The sequence below is a fragment of the Scomber japonicus genome, chromosome 12 (assembly GCF_027409825.1).
Source record: "Scomber japonicus isolate fScoJap1 chromosome 12, fScoJap1.pri, whole genome shotgun sequence".
NCBI classification, from domain to species: domain Eukaryota; kingdom Metazoa; phylum Chordata; class Actinopteri; order Scombriformes; family Scombridae; genus Scomber; species Scomber japonicus.
Genome location: NC_070589.1, coordinates 31543605 through 31571389, shown reverse-complemented (window position 1 = coordinate 31571389; position 27785 = coordinate 31543605). Strand labels below are relative to the sequence as shown.

Sequence of the window (27785 nt, the reverse complement as noted above, 5' to 3'; positions counted from 1 at the left end):
TTATTCCCTCTGCTCACAAAATCATTTTATTTGTTTCAGTTGTTTTTCAGTATCTCCAGAGGCTTTGATAGAATTTCTGAAATAAACTCTTCACACTTTTAATCTTTATAGAAGAAGCTGAGTTTATTCATTTTGAAAACATGCATCAACATTCAGAAGAGGAAAAAAACACAGTCAGTGTTTTTATTTACACATTAATTTCAATCACTTTGTTTAATCAGTATGTCATCTCTGTGGAAGAAAATGATGAATCCTCATTCCATTGATTATAACAGAGATGATTACAACTTAATCACAATTAATTGTTCTTAACATGTAAAAAGTGGTGTGAACAGATTAAACATATTAACAGCTGTGATGGAATAAAAACTAGACTCCATTAAATCTCATATAAACAAACAGAAGATAAAGAAATAGTCTTGAATTAAACAGTTTACATGTTGAATGAATGAATAAATGTCATCTTTTATTTCATTTTATATTTCACTTTATGTCACAGAGCTCTTTTGTGGTTAAACACATTCTCAACAGTCAACATTAATTAATAAAAAAGAGTTTGTGTTTGCAGGAGCTGAAATTTAATCAACTGATTGAAGGAAGAGAACATCATCATCCTGTCCACCATGTACAGTAAAAAGAAAGTAATGGAGTTGAACCTCTATGGATGGTCTGATTATCTGAAAATAGTCCCGGTAAATTAAGTGTCAAACATTGATTTTCTTTCAGACAAAGTAGTGATCTGTTTCTGTCGTAATTAATCATAACTGCTAAGTTTTCATTCTTATGCAAAGCTAAAATGGCTGAATCATCAGTATATAATAATACATTTTCAACATACATGAATCCAAATCATTCATATACATTCAAAATCATGTTAAGCAGTGAAACAGCTTGTTTTACACCTTTCTGTGTATGTAATGTAATGTACTCGAGCATTCCTCCTCTCCTTATCAGCTCTCTCCTCCCTCATCATCTTCACTCTGCTGTTTCTGTTCCTTTTCCTGCTCTTTGTGGTTTTGCTCTTCTTTCTCTTTCAGGATTTGTGGTTGCAAAATGAATTGGATTAATGAGGGCCTCTCCTCAGCTTCTCGTCTGGCCTGCCCTCCCTGTACTTTTTTCAGTTTTTCTATTTCCTCCATCATCTCTTTTTCACGAGCATCCCTCAACGTATTCTCCCTCTCCTTATCAGCCTTCACCTCCTTCATCTGTTGGTCAAATTTTTCCTTCATTTTCTTAATTAGTTCCTCCAGCTCTTTGCGATGTTCCTCTTCTTTTTCTTTCAGGATTCGTTGTTTCTCCTTTTCAATCACTCTCTCTGCCTTTTGGAACATTTCAGTGGTGTAGTAGCTTCCTCCATTCTGTTCATTTATATTTCTGATCTTCTCGAGCAGCTCGCTGACCTGAGAACGATCCTCCTCCTCATTATTGAACACGTGATACTGGCCGTTACATTTGTTCACAAGTTCCTTCAGATCTTCACTTTTCTCCAAGAACTCCTTGATAGATTTCCCTTTGAGCAGGTCACCATGGGTAAAGAGAACCATGCTGTATTTGTTGGCTTCCTCACCAAAGATTTTCTGAATCTTCTGCACTGTTTGCTTTTCTTCCACTGTGTGTCTGCCCAGTCTGATGATGATCAGGAAGATATGAGGTCCAGGAGAAGCATAAGCAATGCTCTGGGAAATGTCTTGAACTGTTTTCTCTTCAGTGTTCCTGGTGTCAAACAGACCTGGAGTGTCGATAACAGCAACCTTTTTTCTATGCACCTCACCATCAACCTTTTCACAGACTGTAGTCAAAGATTTAGCAGAGAACTCAGATTTAAAGCACTTTTCTCCCAGAATGGTGTTTCCTGTGGCGCTCTTCCCAGCTCCAGTCTTCCCCACCATCACAATCCTGATCAGCTCATCATTGTTGTAGACTGTGGGAGGTGTAGACCCAACCTCTAAAAAAATAGGGACAAACAATCAGAAATGGTGCCACTGGCACGCAGGTGGTCGAGTGGTTAGAGCGCATGCCATATGCAGCCATGTACACAACAGACCCTAGTTTGAGTCCCAGCCAGCAGACCATTACTGCATGTCACACACCCCATTCTCTCCTGTGATTTCCTGTCTATATATTCTGTCAATAAAGGTGTCTATGTTGAAAAGAAATCTTTCAAAAAGAAAGGGTGCCACTAAGGGTTGGTTGGGGGGCATATGCATAACATGCCTCTGCACCGGAGCTCTGTCAGCAGGGGTTAGGGTTAGCATATTAGCTACTTTTTTTTCAGGATAAGAACTATCTATGCTCCTCAGCCTTTGTGCCTGGTTAAAAAAAATGCTACAAATTTCCTGTATCGCTTCGCCACCTAGGGACGTTCACATGATTATTGAAGGGCAGGGGCTCAAACTCAGAAAAGGGCAGCATGTGTGCGTACAGAGCACACACCAAATTTTTTTTCGGCCCTTTACACAATATGGAAATTAATGTAAAATTAAAAAATAAAGTGCTAATAGAAAGCTAACTACTTAGCTGTGTGTCCTGTGTAGGTGAAAGTGATATGAAATTGCCCTTTCTTTTGTGTCAACATGAGTTCATTCACATTATCAAAGTCACAATAAACTTTATATCTAAACCTCAGACCTGTAGTGAGGAGGGAAATATGATCCGCCGTAAACACAGTGCATTTTATTTTGAAAGTTAACCCAGTGTTTTATTTTGTATTTTGTACACGATTTCCTGTCCCGCACGATCTGCTCTGTGCTGATTTGATGCGCCGTGCTCCCACGTCCAGCAAAAACAGAAGTTGACACATTGACTAAAATAGAGCGTTTTTCTGAAATATTACCCATATTTAAACACGTTGAATAAGTGGACGGAGACTAGTTGGACCATAACTCACAGGTTCAAGTTGCTCCACTGTCACGTCTCCTCAGTTATCCATGGTGCATCTCTCTCTCTCTCTCTCACTCTCTCTCTCTCTCTCTCTCTCTCTCTCTCTCCCTCTCTCACTGTCTGTGACCGAGCGGAGCCGCAACGGACAGAGGAGCAGCGGCTCAACACACACAACAACAGCGTATTACAAGAACATGGGTACGGTAGAATACCGTGGAGTTTTTGTACCAATGTTTTGTTTTTTTCCCTAACAGGAATTAATTAATGTTATTTAAAACACACACACACACACACACACACACACACACACACACACACACACACACACACACACAGGGCACTTTTTAATATGAGGCAAAAAGGGCAGGGGCTCAAGCACCCCTAGGGCCCTATGTGTGCACGTGCCTGTCGCCACCTAATCTCTAGGATGAAGTCAAGAAACAACCACTTAGATTAATTAGATTGAGCCACAACCAAGTCTCACAAGACAACAGTGGGGAGGGGTTAAAAAATGGTTGATTGCTAATAATAGTTAATAGTCATCTGTTATTATGATAAGATAGTTGGGTGGTTGTACTGGCCTGTTTTGACAATTGGGTGGTGGTCACTCCTGTAATTTAAGTCTAAGCAGCATGCATGCATAAATTACAATGAGACTCTCATGTCCAGAGCACAGGCAAGCTGTCCTGGGTGCATCTATCTTAGTTTTTTAATCATCTGTGTGTCAATTACTATTTTTGATTTTTATGTAGTATATATTTTTTTTGTTTTTGTATCTCTAATATCAATGAAAACATTAAGTTTTAGTCCACTAGATGAATAAATATTATTAATAAAGATATATATTGACTTACCTTGTTTTAATATTTTGCCGCTCATTTTGGTTTTAAAGAGAGAAGAGCAGATCAGCTGCTGAAATGGAGAAGTAACTTTCAGTCTATCTGTGACTCTGCCTCTTTATACAACTTCATGCAATAAACCACACCCATAAAACACTGTTGACACCAAACTCGTCTTCTTTATAGAAGAAGAATATTTTGTTTATGTCCCACCGTAACCATCATAAGTGTTCAGACTCACCCACGCATTCACTTTCTCTGCATTTTGATTTGTTTAAGATGTATTTGATTATTTTTGACACTAATCTAAAACAACATCCAAAAATGAAAATGGAAAAATGATGCATTTTCACACGCTGATTTCTATAAACAACTATTTCAAAGTTAAATTCAGTCATAAAATCAATAACTGTGATTAGTTTTCTATGTTCCCCCTCCAATCAGTATTTATAAGAAATCACACTAAGTCCTTAAAAGCACAGAGTCCTTAAAGGACCATAGAGATAAAAGGTAGGCTTATATAGTGAGGCCATGTTTTCCGACAAGTAAAGTGCTTAAAATGTTCTTGTGTGTGCATTAGACACATTTCGTTCCCTCATTTGGATCAATTTATGTGCATGAGAGACGTGTATATACAGAGAGTCAGCACAACAGACCAGCCTTGGTCCCCAGAGGAGGAAGTGCAGTCTACATGCTTCAAGTATCAGGTGACAGACTGTGGCTGCTCACAGCTCCTGAATAGCTAGGATGGGTATGTAGTATTACAACATAATAGGATGGATTAGGATAGGATGTAAGGTACGAATTCCTGATAAAAGTCTGCACCTGGTGTTGCTTTTTGTTCCGATCTGGTGGTTAAATAATATCACTTTTCAGCTTTTATTTTGAAAAAAGAATAGCAACCATCCTTCACTCGCTCGTCATACTGAAAAGATTACACCCAGAACTCAATTTAAGTTTAGGTTTGATTAAAATATATTTATTTACAAACATCTTATAATATATTATATAATTAATGGGTTAACATCTACATGTAGCTTTTTTTGTTTGTTTGTAAGAAAAATATAAACAGCAAACTAAGAGGTGGTTAGTATAAAAAGTCACCATGGCTGAAGAGAAACTTAATGACCTCTGACAGAAAGAGAAAGAAAAGGCACATGGGCCAATTTTTTGCAAAACGAGTACTTTCACTTTTAACAGCAAATAATAAGTATGTACTTTCATTTTGAATGCAGGACTTTCACTTGTAATGGAATATTTTTTACATCGGTACTTTTACTAAAGTAAAAGTTCTGAGTACTTGACTTCAGTTAATTGCTGCCTCTAAGATCAGACATTGTCTTCACAGGATGAAAATAAAATAATCTTCTGTGAATCAGTCTGAAGAGTCAGACCATCATTCAGTCATTAGTGCTGCACCTCTTTTTGTTACTATACTCCCACTGCAGATCAACGGGGATAGTTATTCCCTCTGCTCACAAAATCATTTTATTTGTTTCAGTTGTTTTTCAGTATCTCCAGAGGCTTTGATAGAATTTCTGAAATAAACTCTTCAAACTTTTAATCTTTATAGAAGAAGCTGAGTTTATTCATTTTGAAAACATGCATCAACATTCAGAAGAGGAAAAAAACACAGTCAGTGTTTTTATTTACACATTAATTTCAATCACTTTGTTTAATCAGTATGTCATCTCTGTGGAAGAAAATGATGAATCCTCATTCCACTGATTATAACAGAGATGATTACAACTTAATCACAATTAATTGTTCTTAACATGTAAAAAGTGGTGTGAACAGATTAAACATATTAACAGCTGTGATGGAATAAAAACTAGACTCCATTAAATCTCATATAAACAAACAGAAGATAAAGAAATAGTCTTGAATTAAACAGTTTACATGTTGAATGAATGAATAAATGTCATCTTTTATTTCATTTTATATCACAGAACTATATTATGGTGAATTATATTCTCTACAATAAAATGGAAAGCCAGCATTAATTAATAAAAAAGAGTTTGTGTTTGCAGGAGCTGAAATTTAATCAACTGATTGAAGGAAGAGAACGTCACTATCCTGTCCACCATGTACAGTAAAAAGAAAGTAATGGAGTTGAACCTCTATGGATGGTCTGATTGTGTGTGTAACAATAATCCTGATAAATTAAGTGTAGCATATTGATTTTCTCCACAGTCATTACCGTTAAGAAATTATGGCATGATGACAAAAAGGCCAATTATTGACTGACTTTCTCATTAGAAACATGTGAGTGTGTTTGATGCATTTTGAGCAGTGTAAAGTAGCGGTGGTTGCTGTCATAATTAATCACACCTGTTGATAGAATCAGTGAGACGGTTTTTTCCCCCATTCTTTCAAGTTTCATTCTTCATTTCATTATGCAAAGCTAAAATGGCTGAATCATCAATACATAATATTCCATTTTCAACACACATGAATACAAGTCATTCACATGTGTTAAAAATAGTTCATAATCACACTGCAGCAGTCAGTCAATCCTTTGGATTAATGGGAGCCTTTTCTCAGTTTCTAGTCTGCCTGGCCAGCTGTTCCTTATTTTCTTTGATTTTTTCTTTCTTTTAAAAAACTTCTCCTTTTCTCTTTCATGATGAGCCCTCAACTCATCCTCTCTCTCCCTGTCAACCCTCTCTCCTCTCTCGCTCAAACTTTTCCTCAATTTCCTTTATCAGTTTTTCCAGCTCTTCGGGGTTTTGTTCTTCTCACTCTTTCAGGATTTGTAGTTTCTCCTCTTCAATCTCTCTCTCTGCCTTTGGAACATGTCAGTGGTGTAGTAGCTTCCTCCATTCTGTGTGTTTATTTTTCTGATCTTCTGAAGCAGCTTCCTGACCTGAGAACGATCCTTCACCTCATTATTGAACACATGGTACTGACCGTTACATTTGTCCACAAGTTCCTGCAGATTTCTACTTTCCCTCAAGAACTCCTCGATAGGTTTCCCTTTGAGCCGGTCACCATGGGTAAAGAGAACCATGCTGTATTTGTCGGCTTCCTCACCAAAGATTTTCTGAATCATCTGCACTGTTTGCTTTTCTTCCTCTGTGAATCTGCCCAGTTTGATGACGACCAGGAAGATATGAGGTCCAGGAGAAGCATAAGAAATGCACTGGGAAATATCTTTATGTGTTTTCTTTTCAGTGTTCCTGGTGTCAAACAGGTCAGGAGTGTCAATAACAGCAACCTTTTGTCCGTCCACCTCACCAAAGGACTTTTCACAGTGTGTAGTCAAAGATTTAGGGGAGAACTCAGATTTAAAGCACTTTTGTCCCAGAATGGTGTTTCCTGAGGCGCTCTTCCCAACTCCAGTCTTCCCCACCATCACAATCCTGATCGACTCATCATTGTTGAAAACTGTGGGATAATCCTTCTGCTCCTCTGTCTCTTTCAGGATTCGTTGTTTCTCCTCTTCAATCGCTCTCTCTGCCTTTTGTAACATTTCAGTGGTGTAGTAGCTTCCTTCATTCTGCCCATTTATATTTCTGATCTTCTTGAGCAGCTTCCTGACCTCAGAACAACCCAACCCCTTATTATTGAACACGTGGTACTGGCCGTTACATTTGTCCACAAGTTCCTGCAGATCTTCACTTTCCTCCAAGAACTCCTCGATAGATTTCCTTCTGAACAGGTCACCATGGGTAAAGAGAACCATGCTGTATTTGAAGGCTTCTTCACCAAAGATTTCCTGAATCTTCTGCACTGTTTGCTTTTCTTCCTCTGTGAATCTGTCCAGTTTGATGACGATCAGGAAGATATGAGGTCCAGGAGAAGCATAAGAAATGCACTGGGAAATATCTTTAATGGTTTTCTCTTCAATGTTCCTGGTGTCAAACAGATCAGGAGTGTCGATAAGAGTAACCTTTTGTCTATCTACCACAACTTCATCCATTTCACAGTGCCTTGTCAAATATCTAGGGGACAATTCAGATTTAAATCGCTTTTTTCCCAGAATGGTGTTTCCTGTGGTTCTCTTCCCAGATGCAGCTGTCCCCACCATCACAATCCTGATCACCTCATCATTGTTGAAGATTGTGGGAGCTGTAGATCCGGAGACTGAAAAAGGACAAACAATCAATGTGTATTCATAAAATGTGTTCAATTAGTTCACTTCAGAGATGAGTAATTTTAGGTGGAAAGGCTCAAGTTGTGCCTACAGTACATAATTATATTACAGAAGTGCTTCATCTGTTTAAACTTTAAAAATGTATCAGAGTTATTGGACTAAGGCTAAATAACAAATAAAACAATCCTATCTAGAAAGTAAGAAAATGCCCGAAGAAACCAAATGTCAACGACTTACCTCCCTAACTAATTAAACAAGAGAAAACAAGATGAACAAAACTGGCAGTGCACCCTTACTACTCAAAAGAATCTATCAAAATCTACTCTCAAACAAAGTTCGGACAGAACAGAGGTGTGGTCGGTTGGGAGAGGAGGAGGATGGGGAAATGCCTGCTGCCACCAGATGACCGCCATCTTGGCTCTTTTCAATCATAGCTGTGTCATGGCACACACTTATCTGCATGTAAAAAAATCAAAACAAAAAACACAGGGCACACACACAGCAGACCGAAACAAATCACCACAGTCATAACAGGTGCCACTGCATCCCATAGAATTTTAAGAACATTGAGCCCCTCCATCCAGATTGACGTAGATTAGTGAAATTTGGTACGCATATGTATAATGTAAAGACGCACAAAAAAGTCTCTTGGAACATCTTGAGACATTGGAGATGAAAATGTTATTAAAATCTTACTTCTTCCTGTTGGGCATAACAGTGCGGACAATTTCGATGCTTCACCATGAAGCAGGAAGTCCTCATAACTCCTACAGACATTGTCCCATCTACACCAACTTCATCATGCATGTAGAGGGTCCCGCCCTGAACACATCTATGCATCAATACTGTGTCATACACACAGCGCCACCTACTGGACACAGGAAGTCAGCCTCATATGACAAACATTATCCGATTTATATGAAATTTACAGGATGTGTTCTCCACATCATACACTGCAACATGACATATAATTGGTTGGTGATCTCTAGCGCCACCTAGTGGACACAGGCAGTGTTAGTTAATCCCATCACACAATGTTCAATAAAAGCCCGGGTGCCAAGACGTCTACGTGCGCGCTGTGTCTGCCCTGCGACTGCAGCATGCACATACGGCACATTTCGCTGTTTTGGGGCAGGGCATGGGGGGCGAGGGCCTGTTCATATCTGCTTGCAGCTTTAATTATACTTAGATTTCAGATTACGTCACTGACGAGCTATTGGATAATTTGAGTCATGAGGAGAGTGTAAGTGAGAAGAGGAACACTCACACATTGATTTTTCTACATAATAAAACAAAAGTAGACCGTTTCAGAATCCCTTTCAGGTTTATTTTTAGTAGATTGTCCAAATAATAGACAGATTAATAGATTGATTATTTTATTGTAAGTCATTTTAAGTATTAAAGATGAGCATGATATTTACAGTGTTTGATTCACAGCTCATCTCCTGGAAACACAACGTGGCCGATGTTAAACTGTTCTGACAGTCTGATCCTCTAGTGCAGGGGTGGGCAATTATTTTTTACAAGGGGCCACATGAGAAACCTGAATTGTGTCAGAGGGCCACACCAACGATAACTTGAACTTAATTCTGCTCAACTTTCTTCCATTGTAAAATGCACTAAATTACTGTATATATTTTGAATAGCTGGTACTGGTAAAACTATTCTGTAAATATTTATATAAGCCTATGTGAAATTGTGGTGTAGAGAAAACACAAACAATCATTGAATCAGTGCAATTTATTTTTAACAGTATTTTTAACCAGTGGTTGTCCCTTTCATTGACTGCATGGCTGCCAGCTCCTCCGTGACTTGAAAGTCTGCAGTTATCCCACGTAAGAAGATGAGGAGAAAAGGGCTGCGTTTTTCTCCGGGCATATCAGCATATCCTCCGGGATATGCCCGGAGAAAAAGGCAGCGTTTGAGAACGTGTCACTCTCCCGACGCACTGTAAAGAGGCGGGTTGAGGACATCGCTGGGAACTTGGAGCTTCAGCTGAAGAACAGAGCGGCCGACTTTGACTGTTTTTCTCTGGCTTTGGATGAGAGCTGCGATGTACGTGACACCGCCCAGCTCCTCATCTTCTTACGTGGGATAACTAGAGTCTAGTGTGTGTTCAGAAACACTGGTGTTCATACACAGTCCTGGTTCTGTAAACAGGAGAAAAGCAGCTCGGACTGAACCATAAACTATTCCAGAAGCTCAGAATGGAGGGATGATACTTTGATTGGCTGTTGAGCTCAAATCAACAACCTTCCACTAGAATAGCGGACTACACCTTTAGGTTATATTTCAGCTGGTATTCAAACTATGTCCCTTTACAGAATTTTAATTATATGGAGTTTAGACTAAAATACTTTTGAATTACATAACTGCACTAAAATGTGTATTATTTCCTACAAATAAAGCATGAAGTGTTCACTTTTATCACTACCAAAACAACCATTTCACAACCTGAAATTTCACTATATGTTTAGGTTGTGACAAAAATACTTATTTTTGAGTCTGTCTCAAAGATGCTTGACAGCACATGGTTAGTTAGAACAGTTCTGAACAGTGGTACACTTATGAAAACTATATTTTCTAAAATAAAACTCATAAACGTTTAATTGCAGAAAATGGGTGACGCTTCTTAAGGTTACTTTTTAGATTTTTGAACACATTTACTTCATAATGATGGAACATATCTGCTCCACATGCAGACATGAGAAAGAGGGGGGGCAGACAAACAGACTAAAATGTTCAGTGTTTCGGAGGTGACATAAAAGTTGGGGACAGCAATATTTCGAAAATATCAAAAAGATCTACTGAGAAACAACAATGGAAAAATTGGCAAAAATGCTTTCAGTATCATTTTCACTTATTGAAATTTAAGGGTTACGGTTGGGGACAGCCACCTCAAATAGAAAATAGATATGATGATTTTATATATGTATTAAACTCACTGCTATCTCAAATAGAATTTTGGGTTTCAATACATAATAACATGATCTTTGTGAACATAAGATTTATAAACTTTTTATTAGGGGACTGCAGTTTGCACCAATTCAGTAGAATGGCCTATATACATCTACACATACACATATGAATGAAGGTATCCACGTTGTTCCAGCTGTAAATAAAGTGGACAGCATAACAAATTTGCAGTAAATAATAGTGTAGGAATAACAATAGTATAGGAAGCTGAAAGGGACAAAATGTAACATAAATTTATTATCAACTTGCTGTTAACATATTGTATATGCGTTGAGAATCACGTATTTTGGAGCTCTGTGGATGAGCGGCACGATGATGTTTGTATTGTGATTTTTTACTATAACACACCCTCCATGTACAAACATGTGTATCAGCTGCAATATAATATAAAAGTTTAAATATTTCCATTTTTGTATTTTCCAGGTCACACAAAATGTCAGAATTTGTTGAAGCTGCTTTTATTACTCTTTAATCTCTCAATCTCTCAAATTTGACCTGAGCAGTATTACAGTCCAATAAGCTTCATGCAGTTCTGTGCTGCATAGTAACTAAATGATGCTTCTCCATGTTCACTTTGAGAATATTTAGCGACACATATTAAAATTTAAAACAATTGACATACCTTATATTTGGTTTCAAAGTTAGTACTTTTATTCTGCTTACACCACATGCAACAGCAACAACCTAGATGACCACATTACTGAAAATGCAAAAGATTTGTTTGTCTTTACATTGTTTTTTTTTAATAGGCCTACCATAAAAAACGGTGTATAAGATGCAGTATATTTTGGAGTCATGTTTTTAAAACTAAAGGCTGGTTTGTTTGAATGCACCAGTAGTTATTCATTTATAAACACATACGTTTTTACTCCAAAACTTTTTCAATTTACTTTTATTTCAAACACAATCAAAATACACATATTACACCTGAAACAGTGTGTCAGGTTAATGGTCCAGTAAAGATTTGATTAACTGAACTGGACCGGTATATTAACTCACACTGTGTTCAGTCAGGCTGAGTTTCAATTAAACCTTTTAAAACAACACAGTAACTTTAAATATTTAATACAGTGTGTAGCTGTGTGCAAATATGCCTATTTCATCAAAGTTCACTGTCCTGTGTGCCAGTCCCAGAATCAAGCAAAGCATCATCCTCTGTTCCATCCAGTGGAAAAACAACAAAGTTATGAATCTTTTATTCTTCAGATCAGATTATTCTCATAGGCCTACTGTGTGTTGCTTCTACAGCGCAATAGCTTATTGTCTGTGCACTTTTGCGCATCGCACTTCAACATGTGCCGCTGTCCAGGGACATACACATGATTATAGAGGGGCAGGGGCTCAAACTCAGAAAAGGGCAGCAATTTTTTTTCTGGGTCCATTACACAATATGGAAATTAATGTAAAATTAAAAACTAAAGTGCTAATAGAAAGCTAACTATTAGCTGTGTGTCCTGTGTAGGTGAAAGTGATGCATTTGCCATTTCTTTTGTGTCAACAAATTATTGTCAACATGAGTTCATTCACATTATCAAAGTCACAATAAACTTCATATCTAAACCTCGGACCTGTACTTCAGACCTGTAGTGAGGACGGAAATATGATCTGTAAACACGGTGCATTTTATTTTGGAAATTAACCCGGTGTTTTATTTTGTATTTTGTACACGATTTCCTGTCCCGCACGATCTGCTCTGTGCAAAACAAAAACAAAACTGACACATAGTTAGACCATAACTCAGGTTCACGTTGCTCCCCTGTCACGTCTCCTCAGTTATCCATGGTGCCTCTCTCTCTCTCTGTCTCTCTCTCTCTCTCTCTCTCTCTCTCTCGCAACGGACAGAGGTGCAGCGGCTCAACACACACAACAACCCCGTATTACAAGAAAATGGGTACGGTAAAATACCGTGGAGTTTTTGTACAAATTTTGTTAAGATTTGTTAAGTTTTGAAAATGAACACTTGTCAGTCCATATGTATAAAGTCTTTTGTACGTGTTTTTTTTTTTGCATATTGAAAATCTCACAAATAAATCATGCATAAAAAATGTGCAAAATCTGTTTTTGCGTGTGTTTTTACTTTATTGTTGGTTTGATGTGTTTGAATGCGCATTGTTACAATTACACAACAAAAGTCCAGTTACATTTTTATTTGTGCAAGGTAGAAAGCAAATACTGATACTTTTTTTTTTTTTTAATTTATTATTATATTGTGTGTGATTATATTGTATTTTAATAACTGTACAGCACTTTGGCTCAACTGAGGTTGTTTTTAAATGTGCTTTATGAATAAACTTGACTTGACTTGACTTTACTTGACAAAATTACCGACGATAACTATGGAAAATGGAACTACATGGTTTACAGTATATGACATATAGTGCAGTGTAGACGATTTTGTGGAATGATGCATCATCATATAAAAATTGCAACGATGCAAAAAAAGTCTCTGGTTGCTTGCCTATGGCGCTCCAACCTCAATCAAAAAATCAAAGTGTTTTCTAAAAATCTTTTTTTGGGGTTAGGTATGTTGATATTCTTACTTCACATCGGCTAATACGCATATTTAACTTAAAGTATAAAAAAACAAGACGTCATCAATGTCACCCATGACTCACGTTAATCACTGTATTTCAACATTTCAGTTCAACAGAGTATTAATATAAGTACAGTTGAATATGGACTCACCACATTTTGTAAGTATTGTCCCCATGGTTGAGTAGATGCTGCAGCAATGAGGCGAAGTAAGTCTGTGCTCTTTCTTACAACAAACCACACCCATAAAACACTATTAACATGAATTTAAAGTGGAGTTTATCACATTTCAGAGGAAAGGAGGTACTTGTGAGAGTTTATTACTATGAAAGAAAGAAAAACACACAAAATTCTATATTTTGTTTTGCTACTCTTTTTCTTTTTTTTCTTTATGTCTTACCTCTCCAGGCCTCTAAAATTATTCCTATGAAACAAATTCATTAATTGGTGTTCGGATGAATTAGCCAAATACAATATAACCATATAAACCCCTGAGTATTAGATTTATTTTCTGTTAAAAAGTAGAATTTTTTTTGTATTAGAGATTCTGCTGTGATAGATCAACACACCCCAGAAGATACAATCAATTCAAATGTATTTAATAAGATGTATTCTTCTGGTTTGCAGTTTTTTATGACAAGTGATGGTTTTTTTGTTTTTTGTTTTTTAAACACAGTAGTCACAATGTCCTGTAAAAGAAAAAATACATGTATTTGTTTTTATGGAGAAGTGAGTCTTGTGTATGTGAGTTGAACTTTCTAATGTTGGTCTGATAGTGTTCACAAACTTTTATTGTAGCACCCCCATGTGGCCAATCAATGTAGTTTTAATCAAGACACCTGACATTATTGGAGATAAAACACACACACACACACACACACACACACACACACACACGCACACACACACGCACACACATTAATACATTTTGGTTCTGACTCACCAACATCTTTTTGAACCAGGTTCAATCCACAACTGATGCTCAACACTGCAGACTGTCCTATGTAGATGCTTTGTTAAATAATAATTGAGGTGCAAATTAGCCATCTCATTTAAGTGCACTGAAAACAGTTTGACGTTGTTTTGAATCTAATCTGTGATGAAGAACAGAGGTTTTTACAGGTCCAGAGATTTGACCAGGGACCCCAGTCAGACTGGGTCCTGATCAGCAGTGAAGTGGGAATAAAAACTCACCTGCTCCAAAAAAAGGAAATAATACAAATGTCTACTTTTTACTCCTCGTAGTTAACTTTCCAACCAGCAGTCTTACTCTGAGCATAAAGAATCATTTGATTGATTAATGATTGTCATTCAGTCTGATGTCTTGTCAAATAAATGTGTGGAATTCTGGGTAATGTAGTTGGATGAATGAATCCAGCATTTACATGTGTATTGTGAGAGTTTTCCAACTAAACGCCTGATGGATTGATTGATGGATGGATTATGAGCCCTTTAAGAAAAAGGTTAGGAACCACTGTGATACAATACATATCATATAATCTGCCCTCAGGTACCTCACTGGTAGAAAAATGCATTTTGCTGCAGTTAGACTGAATGATGCTGTGAAGTCTTTTTTCCTACTTTGGTCCTCTGGGAAGTGTGTTTTCAAAATAATATGCTGAGTAAGGGATTATTTTATTATGGTCATGATCATTAGTGTTTTTACTTTTTTATTTTTTAAATGATTGATATTGAATTAATATATGTTGCTTCAATTATGGTACGTTTTTGTCTCATATCATAAGATGACATGAGTTTGTATCATGGAGAAGAAAGTACATGCATGGATGAAATGAGTTAACAAATAAAAAGTAGGAGAAAAAAAGGAAAAAAAGATACTGTGTAGTCTAATCTCAGCATTAATGGCTCCTCCTCGGTCAGCTCCAGCAGCCTGGTGGTTTCTGGGAGTCTTGACCGCTAGAAAGATCAAAGATTTTGGATTTAGCCACATTATCTTTCATTTATCATACATATCGCTTTTCCACTATACAGTTCTAGCATTACTCGGCTCGACTCGACTGGGTTTGGTACCAGGAAGGACGTTTTCCATTACTATAGTACCTACTCAACGTGAGCACTTTCGTTTTATACGCGACACAAACACATAAACAATGGAGGACATGGAGGCGATGGTGTAGGCTACTTGCTGCTGTATGAGGCTTTCTGTCACACACAAAGCAAGGAAATTGAGCCGAATCGCTGTACCGCTGTTGCCGGTATTTAAAAATGCCGGGTTTGATTCTTGTGTGGGACGGCTCATGACTCTTCCAGTAAAGACTCTCTGACCAATCAGAGGCCAGCAGTCTGTTGACGTTAGGTTTAGTATCGGCTCGGCTCGCTTGGTACCTCAGCAGAGCAGGTACTAAAAAAGTAGCAGGTCTACTATCCTTGATGCAAACGCAAAACAAACCGAGTAGAGTCGAGTCGAGTAGTGCTAGAACAGAACTGAATAGTTGAAAAGCGCCATCAAAGTCAATGGTGGCCTCAGTCATCTCCTGCTGCTTTTACTATATTTTGTTCCCCAGGTAATAATTACTATGGCCACTAGATGGCGCCTGTAACTCAGAAATGAGAGTGGACTGGAGCCACACTGCCTCACATCTATGGGTCCTAATGACAGCTGATAACGGTCATTTAATGGGCTGATAACAGTATGCGACTTGATTTGAGCATATGAATGATTTGATTTCTTTTTTTGATTGTTATTTAATCTGTCTTGTAACATAAAAGTGTGGAATTTGTAAGTAGAAATAAGATGATATACAACAGAGTGCAGTATACACACAGAATAAGAACTTTTGAAACACAAAAACAATGCAATTTAAAAAAGGCAGTAGAGAAATTCATCAATCAAAGGCAAATTTATTTGTGTAATACATTTTATACATACATAATGCATTAAAACATTTCTAAAAATGGAAATTCAAAAGAATAAAAAACCTTAATATAAATGCTGAACATCAGTGTTTCAAACTGGATTTAACACCAATGTTATTCTCACCTTTCACACCTCCTCCTCATAATTACTCTTTAAACCAAACTAATGCGTCACTGTTTTCACAGGATGTGGTTGCTCGATGCAGAAGCTGCACGTAGGCATCTGCAAAAAAGGACCAAGGAGTGGTGTAAAGATAAGAAACAAAATCTGGACAATAAAATGTGTGACTATCAAATTAAATCTTTCATTAAAGAGTTTATTCAGCTGTTAACGTCAGCAGTCTTGCAGGCCCTCACAAGTTGCTTCACTGTTATGAGTGTGAATTAAAGTTGATCAAAAATGTCTATTTCCAGCAGTGATCGTATATAGTTGTGTATTTAATTTCATAGTATAAAGACCATTATTGACTTATAGTTTCAAAGATAGCGCCTCAGCAATAAGAAAAAACTGTAATATAATGCAATACTGCATTCTGAAAAGCCTCCTGTGGGTCACATAGTAGATACAAAATCATCAGGAGTAATCAGAAATCTGTGTGCATGCAAAACTTAACACTGTGTAGAAAGAGTAGAGTACAATATTTCTCTCTGAAGTTCTCTTTAGTTGAGTGAATGTATAAATTAGCATCAAGTGGAAATACCAAAGTAAAGCACAAGTACCTTACTTACCTTTACTTTTACAGTAGCTACTTGAGTAAATGTAATTAATTTCTTTCCACTGCTGCTTTGTTTGTTTATTTTTGTAATTGTGTGGAAAGTGATCCCACTGGCAAACTTAATAATAATAACTTAATAACTGGAAGAAAACATATGTTATGTATATCATGTAATAATAGTGTAAAGTCAAAGTTCAGAGTTTTCTCAACCCAACTAAACAAACTGTCACCCTGCAGCTGAGGTGAACTGACCATAATCATTAAAACATGACAACTATTGCATTTCAGTATGTAATAACCTGCAACTGCACTCATTTTGTGACATCTTTGCATATTTAAATTAGCACTGTCAGAATTCATGCAATAATTGTGATGGATTAAGGGCCAAGCATATCATTTTATTTTTTGATTTTTTAAAAAAATCGTGTTGCTCACTGACTCATTCAAAGCAACTGCCACAGACTTCCGTTGCAACCTCTGCCAACTGTGCACACTGCACGGCTCATACTTCTGCATAGTGTCGTTCTTGTGTATGTTGAACCGTTAAAGCAAAGGAGTCCTTGGAGCAGCAAACCATTGTACAATGATGACTGATTCACCAGTTTTTCTTCTGTTCTCATTCCTCTTCTTGTTTTAATGCATTTTATTATAATGTACTGTATATTTTGTGCATGCACTTCTGCATAATGTGTAATCCTTCCAAAAAATGTATTTCACAGACTAAGCACTTTGAAGCTGTTTCCTACCTCAAAACCACACTGTTGTTGTAGAATTTCCTTTCTGTTAAGGCACGCCTCATTTTTAAGTATATATTGTGTTATCTCAGGCTCATTGCACTTCTTTTGATTTGAAATTAATCTTAAAGCCAAGCTCATAAAGTAACTGTGATTCAGTTGAATCAAGATGCACGAGTAAGAATCGCTTTATATTGTTAATATGGACTTAAAAGGTTGTGAAGTGCACAATAGCAGAATTTTAAACATACAATAAAAAATGTGATTAATTGCAATTAACTACTGAAATTGTACTTGAACATGAAAAGCAAATAATACTAATATTGATTATGCATAGCCTACTTATGAACATCTCTATGGTCTATCACATTGTATATAATAATGATATACCATTAAAACCGGTGTATAAGTCGCAGTCTATTTTGGGGGGGTGTCATGCTGGGAAAAACGTTTTTCTATTAAAACTGCTTTATTTTAATGCACCATGAGCTATTCATTTATAAACACAAACATTTATATAAGTTATTCCAAAACTTTTTAAATCTACTTTTATTTGAAACACAATAAAACACATATTCCCCCTGAAACAGTGCGTTGGGTTAATGGTTAATGAAGCCAAGAATTAGCACACAGAAATTACATATTACTCGAGACAAGGGTGGAATGGGCTTTCCAAACATAGAAAAATACTACATTGCAACTGGACCGATATATTCACTCATAACAGTTCGGGCAAGGCTATAAGTTTCAACCTTTAAAGTTTTAAACCTTTTAAAAGACCAACTTTACATATTTAATACAGTGTGTAGCTATATGTTCACTTGAGTCCCAAAAAACCTTCATCAGAGCTGCTGCTGTGCACAAATATTGCACCCAGGTCACGGTAAACCTCACCAAGCTCACTGTCCTCAGACTTTGTGTCAGTCCCAGAGTTAAACAAAGCTGTTCCATCCAGTGCAAAAAAAAACAAAGTTAATGAATCTTTTATTCTTCAGATCTGTGCTCATACTGTGTGTCTCTGCCACAACTCAATAAAAGCTGCTCATCTGTGCGCTTCTGCATATTGAGCTTCAACATGTGCTGCTGTCAGTTGGCTCAGTTTGGTCTGTAAATACTGAAACATCACAGCAACTAGTGTCTTAAATAATTCTAATCAACACACTGAATCAGCAGCCGCCTGTCAACCCTTCTGCTTTTCTTTTTATTTCTCTGTAGAACATATAGTAGTAGCAGCTCATCAATATATATTTTCATTAGCTGTAGAGCACAGCTGGAACTAGCAGCTGAGAGACAGGATGTTATTGTTCTCATTGTGGACGCTCATATTGTTATCTTTATTATTGTTATCGTTATTGTTATAGTCATCGCTCTTTGTGTGGACGGCCTTTTACATACCTAAAATCATATCCAGATCCAACCTCTCTCTGTATTTTACTGGTGTATAGGACACACCCCACTTTTGAATGACAAATAAAAAGTTGTCAAAGTAGGGTCTTATTTACTGCTTTTTAGGGTATGTGTGTTTGTGTGCCTTAGCTTGTTTCCACAGGATGTGGTTACTGGAGAGAGAGATGACTGACGTTCACAAGTAAGAGGTTTCCTGTCTAAAGCATGCTGGCACAGTATGTGTGTATAAAGTCACATGTCACATAATGGCAATAGCTTTCTTCTGAACGTTAGAAGGAAGTGAATGGATTTACCGTAAGTGCATTTCAATGGGTTTTACCATAAGAGAACATTGCAAATATATACCATGTGATCTCATAACACTTCTAATTCGGTCTAATAACTTCTTTTCCGTAACTAACATCTAATTTCTCTTGTTGGTTTAAACCATTTAACCACAGTAGGTAACACCACATTACATTCTGACAAGATTTTTTCCCTTTTATTCACACTTTGTTTATTTCAGCCCTTATTATCCCATGGCATACATAATGGACAGTTACCACTCAGTTCACAAACAGTCCATGTTACTGTGTCCATTGTTCTTCACAGAATAACCTGCCACAGTCCATAGTGAACTGTAACACCTACCAAGTTCGAGATTGACCAACCAGTGTGAGGAAGTGGGCAAAAAAAACAAACAGACTGTAGCTTTTTGTAGAAAAACGCATTATTTATTTTATAACTTGTAATAAATAAAGACTAAAATCAGGCCTAGGTCAAGGGAGCCTATAGTCAATTAGTAGAGACTGTCCAGGATGAGTGTGGATAGGTGCGATCAGCTTGTCGTCCTGGCATGTGGCAAGGCCAAAACTGGCTGCTGTGTTGCTGCTGGTCCCGATCTGTAGCTGGTCCGCTGCTGCATACATGCAGCTGTATTTGTTGTGGGCTCAACCCAGCTGTGTGCGGTAGCAACAATAGGTTCAACACACCTCCACACTGCACATCAGAGGAGACAAAGAAATCACTAAAACATCTCCACAACTACACCAGAAAACACCCCAAAACGAACCCACAACCACCACAACTCTATTCTGTACGTGCACATCAGAGGAGACAAAGAAATCCCTGGTCTAATGTGTGTGTTGCTGGTTAAGTACCTGCAGATTGGAGGTTAAATCAGAGCACACCTGTATACTATCAACCCATCAACATGCAATTTTCCCCACCACAAGTGAAAGCCACACCCACAAAACACAGACACTCAGTTCACAAAACCAAGTCGATACAGGTCTACCCTGTTACAGAACATTAACAGTTTTTTTTCCCCCTGCAGGAACAGGGGTAGGATAAACCAGGTGCGTTCCCAGTATCTGGGGAGATAGCATGGGGACACTATATTGTCCATATTGTCTGTATACTGGTGCCAGTGTATTAACATTGATTGGGTTAGTGTGAAGCGCCACCGCACAATGAGTAGGTTGGCCTAATGATTCATATGTCAGTATCTCTTTAGGTCATCTTTCGCTCCGTTTGTGTGACCTCTTGACCTCATGTCCAGTTGTGACTTTTCCAGTAAAGCTGAGGTTTTATTTTGGAAATAATGGGAAGTGCAACATTTTACTCTCCAGGCTGGTAGTGATGGTGCCTTACTGTATGAACCCAATAACTGTTCTCCTCATCTGAGCGCATCTGAGTCCTCTGATGTTTCATTAAGTTTATTGTCCTTGTGTCTCTTCCTTTGTTGAATATAGGGGTTGCACAGATGTTTTGAGCTTCATTGATCACTGATTATGTGATTTTGGCACTAACAACATGGATGCCTCAGAAAAGCAACAGGTCAGGAGATAAGGGTGATCTGGAGTGCACTGGACACTTGTTGCAACTGGCAATAAAGTCTGGTTTAGTCTTACCTGATGGTGGTGATGCAGCACAGAGAGTTGTTAGTCACTTTTGCCACTCCGCAGAGGCCACCTGCACCCTGAAGAGACGACATAAGTGCCAGTCCAGACTGACTGCGGTGCCACATGTGTTTTCGGATGAAGCAGTTACAAAACCAAGTGTCCAGAAATCACTAACCATGAGAGCACCACACTGACAGCTGCTGGAACATTATTAAGTTTAGTTATACTTTGTTTCTGACTCATCAACATCTTTTTGAACCAGGTTCAATCTGTTTCTCACTTTAAGGCAACTGCATGGAAGCCACCTTTATACAGAAGGTAAACGAGAGGATGAATCATTTAATCAATTTAATCATTGAAAGAAAAACTGTAATCTGTTATTTAGTGAAGTCTGGAACATTTAATGTGGTTGGAACATTTCTTTGTCTAATAGTCATTACATGTGAGCTAGAAATTAACTGCAGTCACTACAAAGTCCTCTTAGGTTGGAAAGCACTGGTTTCATCTTTAACAATGTGCTGTATTTTAAAAGCTTATTATATTATTCATTGTGTCAAATCTTCATCTAAAATGCCTTGACTGATGAAAAAAACCAACTAAACAAATCTAAATTGTATATAAGAAGTTTGAATCCATCATCTTGAACTATTTTGGGTTTTTCATTATCTTGTTTAATCATTTTCTCTGGCTGAAATGTTGACTTTGAGTTTCCAACAAGATGAACAATTTAACTATCATGACACAGACACTTTAACCCCACACAGTGATAGTTGTTTGCTAATCTTATGATCACTGATTTCAGCTGTTAGACGTAAATAGAAGTGAATCATCACATGTATGTGTGTGAAAAATGAAATCGGATGAATTAACTTTAACCTGCACTGTTTTCTATCATCAGTGCTCTCTGATACTTAACATACTTTACACTGCACGAAAGCAAAAAACGAAACAAATAAATAGACTCAACCTCATTCATTCAGAAACAAAGCAGTCATTTATTTTGTAATCAAGAATTCGTCAACATCATCACGATCATCTGTGGCATTACAATTATTATATTCAATTATTGATCATCTTGTGTGATTAATGACACATGTGACATAATATTAAAATATTAAAAATAATTCCAACAATAAAATATTAACACCAACTTTTACACTTATAAATCAAACCAAACAAGAAAATTAAAAGAAGGCAATGTGAAGATTTACAAGAAGCAATGAATTAAATGTTTTGCAGTTCAGATCAAAACGTTTTTTTTTTTTCATTTCTTTTTTTCCCCCAGATATTTTGGAATTGCTGAAAATTTTTTTTTCGGTTTTTTCTCACTTTTTTGTATTTCTTCTCTATTTTTTCTGGATATAAAAGAAAATGACAGGATCAGCAACAGTCCTTCACTCTTTCTGCTTGTTATTCCACAACAACATCAGATGTCACTTTCACATTAATGTGATGATTTCTTGTTTAGTTTTTTTGTTTGGGGTTCTTTTTGGATAATTTTTTTATTAGCTGATGGATGTTTTTTTTTTAAAATTGTATTTCCTTCATTTGTCAACTTATCCTTCTTTCCCTTCTTTTTCCTCAGCAGTTACTTTTCCTCTGAAACATAAGAAATGCACTGGGCAACTCTTTTAAAGATGCAATATAAGACATTAATAATTAACCTTAACAAATGCCAGCAAACAATTAATTGCTATGTAAATATATAGGGCCTGATTGCTAAGATCCTAAATAAAGGGTACTAAATTGCGTGCACAGTGTAATAGTTTGCGTGCGTTTTGCAGGTGATCTACTAAGAATTGCTGCGTAAATGAAAACAGGTGCAACAGGTGCAGACAGCAGCTAAAAGGAAAGTTTGGACGAGCAGAAAGCTGCAAGAACAAAATGAAATGTGATCAGGTTCTAGTGGAAGAGGTTAACTAATATATTGAGTTATAACAAAATCTAATATTACCAGAAAAAACCCACATATGGGCGATTATTAGTGACGAAGGCTGTTAGTAAAACCAAAAATATTCCACTACAATAATATTGTAGGTGGAAAAACTCTGTCCTGTGTGTATTCTGTCATTGTACCTCCGTCTCCTCGTCTCCATAATAACAGCAGGTTACTATGCTCTTCAAAGGTATTATTTATAGAACCTTTACCTTTACAATGTGCTAAACAACATATTACATTTTCTCCTCCCTGTATTTTGCACACTGGGGTTGAAACGCCTCATATTACATTCATTATTAACATACTAAATGGACAGTGTGTATTATCTTGCACAGTTGAAAGACGCAAACCTCAGAGCGCTGTGTAAGTAGATCAGCTTACACATTTTGACAGGAGATGTCAAGTTTGCACACGTTTTTACACACGCAAACTTTTAGTAAATCAGACCCATAGAAGGGTAATGGGGATTGGAGCAGATAATTAAATCACACTCTGTGTTTTGTCATCTAAGCCTCTCTGTTCTCTGTGTGTGAGTCCCAGCTGACTCTCCATGGCTGTTTTCAAGATGGCAGCTGTGTCTCAAAGCTTCTAATATTACAGCCAAACAGTACACTAAAATATGTTTCTGCAAAGGTTTGAGAAAAAGACAATGCAGTAACAGAATCACACATTTGTTTGGTCTGTAATACTGGTGTGATGGGGCTGAATGTTATATACTGGACTTTTAACTTTTTCTCTTCAGATCTCAAACAGCCAAATCATTTTATTCTCATAAAGACAAATGGTTTACTTATTATTGATGTAATTCAATTAATTTTGCACAGGCTGGCATGCATGAAGGTGTTTGTTTTGGTGTTCATGCTGCTCATGTGTTTATATTGTTATCTTCTATGTGCGACCGAAAAAAGAGCTCCAAAGTGAAGCAACCACTGGAGCAAATGTAGTTATCATCTGGAGGACTTTATCACGGCTCTCTGCAAGCCTTCTGGCTTCTCGTTCTTGGGTTTCTTTCGATGTTTTAACTTCATCTAATCTATTCTCCCCCTCTCTGTCACCCTTTCCATTTCTTTCCTTCCTCAGTTCCTCCTGCTCTTTGCGGTTTTGCTCTTCTTTCTCTTTCTGGATTTGTTGTTTCTCCTCTTCAATCACTCTCTCTGCCTTTTGGAACATTTCAGTGGTGTAGTAGGTTGCTCTGTTCTTCACATTTATTTTTTTTACCTTCTTGAGCAGCCCGCTGACCTGAGAACGATCCTTCACCTCATTATTGAACACGTGGTACTGGCCTTTGCATTCGTCTACAACTTCCTGCAGCTCTTTGCTGTCCTTCAAGAACTCCTCGATAGGTTTCCCTTTGAGCCGGTCACCATGGGTAAAGAGAACCATGCTGTATTTGTTGGCTTCCTTACCAAAGATTTTCTGAATCTTCTCCACTGTTTGCTTTTCTTCCTCTGTGTATCTGTCTACTTTGATGATGATCAGGAAGATATGAGGTCCAGGTGAAGCATAGGCAATGCACTTGGCAAGACGTTTATCTGTTTTCTCTTCAGTGTTCCTGGTGTCAGACAGGCCTGGAGTGTCGATAACAGCAACCCATTGTCCGTCCACCTCACCAAAGGCCTTTTCACAGTCTGTAGTCACAGATTTAGCGGTGAACTCAGATTTGAAGCACTTTTCTCCCAGAATGGTGTTTCCTGTGGTGCTTTTCCCAACTCCAGTCTTCCCCAACATCACAATCCTGATCAGCTCATTGTTTTTGACAACTTTGGGAGGTGTAGACCTAGAGGCTGAAAAAAAGGACAAACAATGAGTGCAATGTGCATTCATAAAGTGTGTTCAGTTAGTCTACATGAGGGATGGATGACTGTTGTTGCAACGCCTCAATTTTCGTTTACATAAATTTAGGCTACATGTGTTTTAGTTTCTGTCATAATAATTCATTCTTTTAAGATGTTTTTGCTACAGCATTTATGTTGACGATGCATGCCTAACATCCTATAGCTTATGCTGTGAACAAATAAATGTTAGTGCAAACATTTTAAAACAGATTTATCTGGTTGGATGGTATTTTGTCTTACTTAAAATTGTTTTTATTCTCACAGCAACCTGCAATAAATAAAAAAAAACTTGTCCCTTGAAAGGGACACAGTGTAACAAATGAGTTGTCAGCGTGTTAAGAGTCACGTATTTCGGATGTGCTAGGGTCACCACAGAGGTGTTCTGTAATTTTGGAGATGTCTCTTTTTGCACCTGCCAAATGAAAGAAAATTGCCCTGTTTCTGTTTGAATGGTAAGAGGTGGTCTGAGTAGGTTTTTAATTTTGTTCCAAAATGAGCAACACAATTACACTGGGCCATCTAAACTGAATAAAGACATCTGTTAGCCTGTGGAGGAATCTCTTAAGTAACTTTACTGAAGTCTCAGCAACAAGTATATACAGCATACATGGCTTCAAATAACCTACCAGACTTTGGCCAGTAGTTTTGACATTAACCCTTTGTAGGTCTGCTCAGGAGGTCACTTTGTGTCGTGAAATTTGGTCAAAACCTAAAATCTATCAATCTTTATCACTTGTATGATGTATGTAATGCACAGACAGACCATCAGATTGTGTTATGGTTGCTATAGATACAGGTTGTTCTATGGTTGCTATAGATGCAGGTTGTGCTATGGTTGCTATAGATACAGGTTTATCTATGGTTGCTATAGATACAGTTTGTGCTAGTGTATAAATGAAGAATAACACAAATCCCTGCTGACATCAGAGATCCTGCTGAAGACATTTTTGAAGCTGACTTTCATTTTCTCATCTTGTACAAGAACAGAATGAGTCTCTAACATGTTTTTAGGTGTGAATGAGGTCTGTAGAGGTCTGTAAAACATCACATTTAGGCTCAATCAGAAATAAAATCCATGTTTTATGTTGTCTTTTTTTAAATAGTACTTTCTTGGTGTGATCTACTAAACTGTCAGTGCCACTCATTGCAGAATGCATAACTCATATTTTCAACCTGTCTATCTCCACAGGAACAATCCCCACAGCATCTGACCTGGTGACAATCTGTAAATAATTACCGCCCTATTTCCAAACTATGCCGATAGCTAAAATACTGGAATCATTGGTTAATAATCAGCTGAGGTCTTATCTCTTTTTGTTCTCTGTACTCACCCCCTTTCAGTCTGGTTTCAGTCCTATGTATTGCACCATATCTGCAACGTCACTGATTTTAAATGACATTGCCCTAGATAGCAAAATGTCTGTTCATAGACGTGTCTAAGACATTAGATACTGTTGATCATACAATACTATTACAAAATAGTAAATGTGGTTTAAAAACTAGCTCTCTAATATACCACAGTGTTTAAAAATGTTAACTCTAATTTCCTGTAAACCCACCTATTCATTGTAATACAGGAAATAGTGTCTTCTGTCACAAAATAGCCCACATTCTGCATTCTACAGCCAATCTATGAGGACGTAAGCACTCAAATGAAGAACAGTTTTGATCATTATGGCCAGCTCTCCTTCCTTAGTTTGGTTGACCTCCGCAAATTTGCAAGATGTCCAGCAGCTTTGATTACCGGTCACTGAAGAGCTTGGAGGAGGCATACGCCAAGCACTTCAACTTTATCAGGCTAAAGGCAGACTTTACAAATATATGCAAAGCCTGCAGGCTGCAGGATATATTGTTCTTTTTTTACACAAGTCTATACAAAGCCCACAAGGGCATTTATTGTACATATTTACAAATCTAGGTAAAGTCTGCATTGTGCAGTGTTGCCCCCTCAACTTGTGCACTTCACTTACAATGATGTAGTTTAAGTGAAGTGTTTTATCTGCAGTTAAGGCTGGCATTCATGCTATTTTAGTATTTTTGAGTCACTTTGGCTGAATGTTGATTTCTGAAATAGGCCTGTTTTTTTCTTTTCTATGTCAGTTTTGCACATACATTAATTGCTCATATACACATCATACAAATCTATACATTGTGCAGGCCCTCAATTTATGTACGTCTACTTAATTTGTTGATAGTTATTGATTATGTAGCTAAAGCCATTTGCAATGAGACTAGTGTTATTGTAGACATTATTTGCAAATTAATAATTATTTGATATATATTTCAATTAAATTTCTCATATTTCACCAAATGCCACTGTGTTGTTAATTTATACCTTGTAATTACACCAAGATTTTATTGTATTATAATTGTATTCTCAGCTTTTGTCACTTTCACAATGGTATAAGCTTTCATAATAGCTAAACCAGACAAACAAGCTCTTACATGTGTAATTTACGCCAGCATGGCCCTGTATTTCAGATATTTAAAGAAGCTCATTTTTAATAGTCAGTGTGTCAGTGTTTTATATATTTTCAATTTATAACCCTACTGTCACTGTTAACTTATGTCTGATATCAGTCAAAACAGCTGTCAAGTTTGGCAGATAAATACATATTAAGAATACAGTCATAAATGGACTTACCTTGTTTTGCTTGTTTGCTGTCTTGGTTGTTGTCCATTTTGTTTTAAAGACAGAAGCGCAGATGTGCTGCTGAAGTGAAGAAGCAACTTTCAGATACTATTACACAGATGTTTTGTACTTTCAGCCGCCGCCCAACACAACCGTCAACACAAGCGCCTACTATCGTTGTCTGTCTGCAAACACCTGTTTCCTGCAAGTCATAATCAGAAACAACTCCATATACCGTGTTTTATATAGTTTCTAGTTGCATTTAGATCCCCTCACTTTTGACACCAAACTCATTCTTCCTTTATAGAAGAGAAATGTTTTGCTTAATGTCCCACCATAACCACAATGATATGATAGCTGTGAAAAGTGTTCAAACTCACCCCTAATGTTATGTAATCAATTTACAAACAACAACCAAAAAATTAAAATGGAAAAGTTA

At 37.2% G+C, this 27785-nt stretch overlaps 1 protein-coding gene across 1 annotated transcript; it reads right to left on the bottom strand.

The window, feature by feature from the left end:
- Nucleotides 1-950: 950 nt before the first annotated feature.
- On the bottom strand, nt 951-3797 carry LOC128369759 (GTPase IMAP family member 9-like). Its single transcript, XM_053330834.1, has 2 exons — nt 3735-3797; nt 951-1945 (listed from the first exon to the last, which is right to left on the bottom strand). Exons 1-2 carry the CDS (start codon nt 3757-3759, stop codon nt 951-953), a joined length of 1020 nt encoding a protein of 339 aa, XP_053186809.1. The 5' UTR covers nt 3760-3797.
- Nucleotides 3798-27785: the final 23988 nt, after the last annotated feature.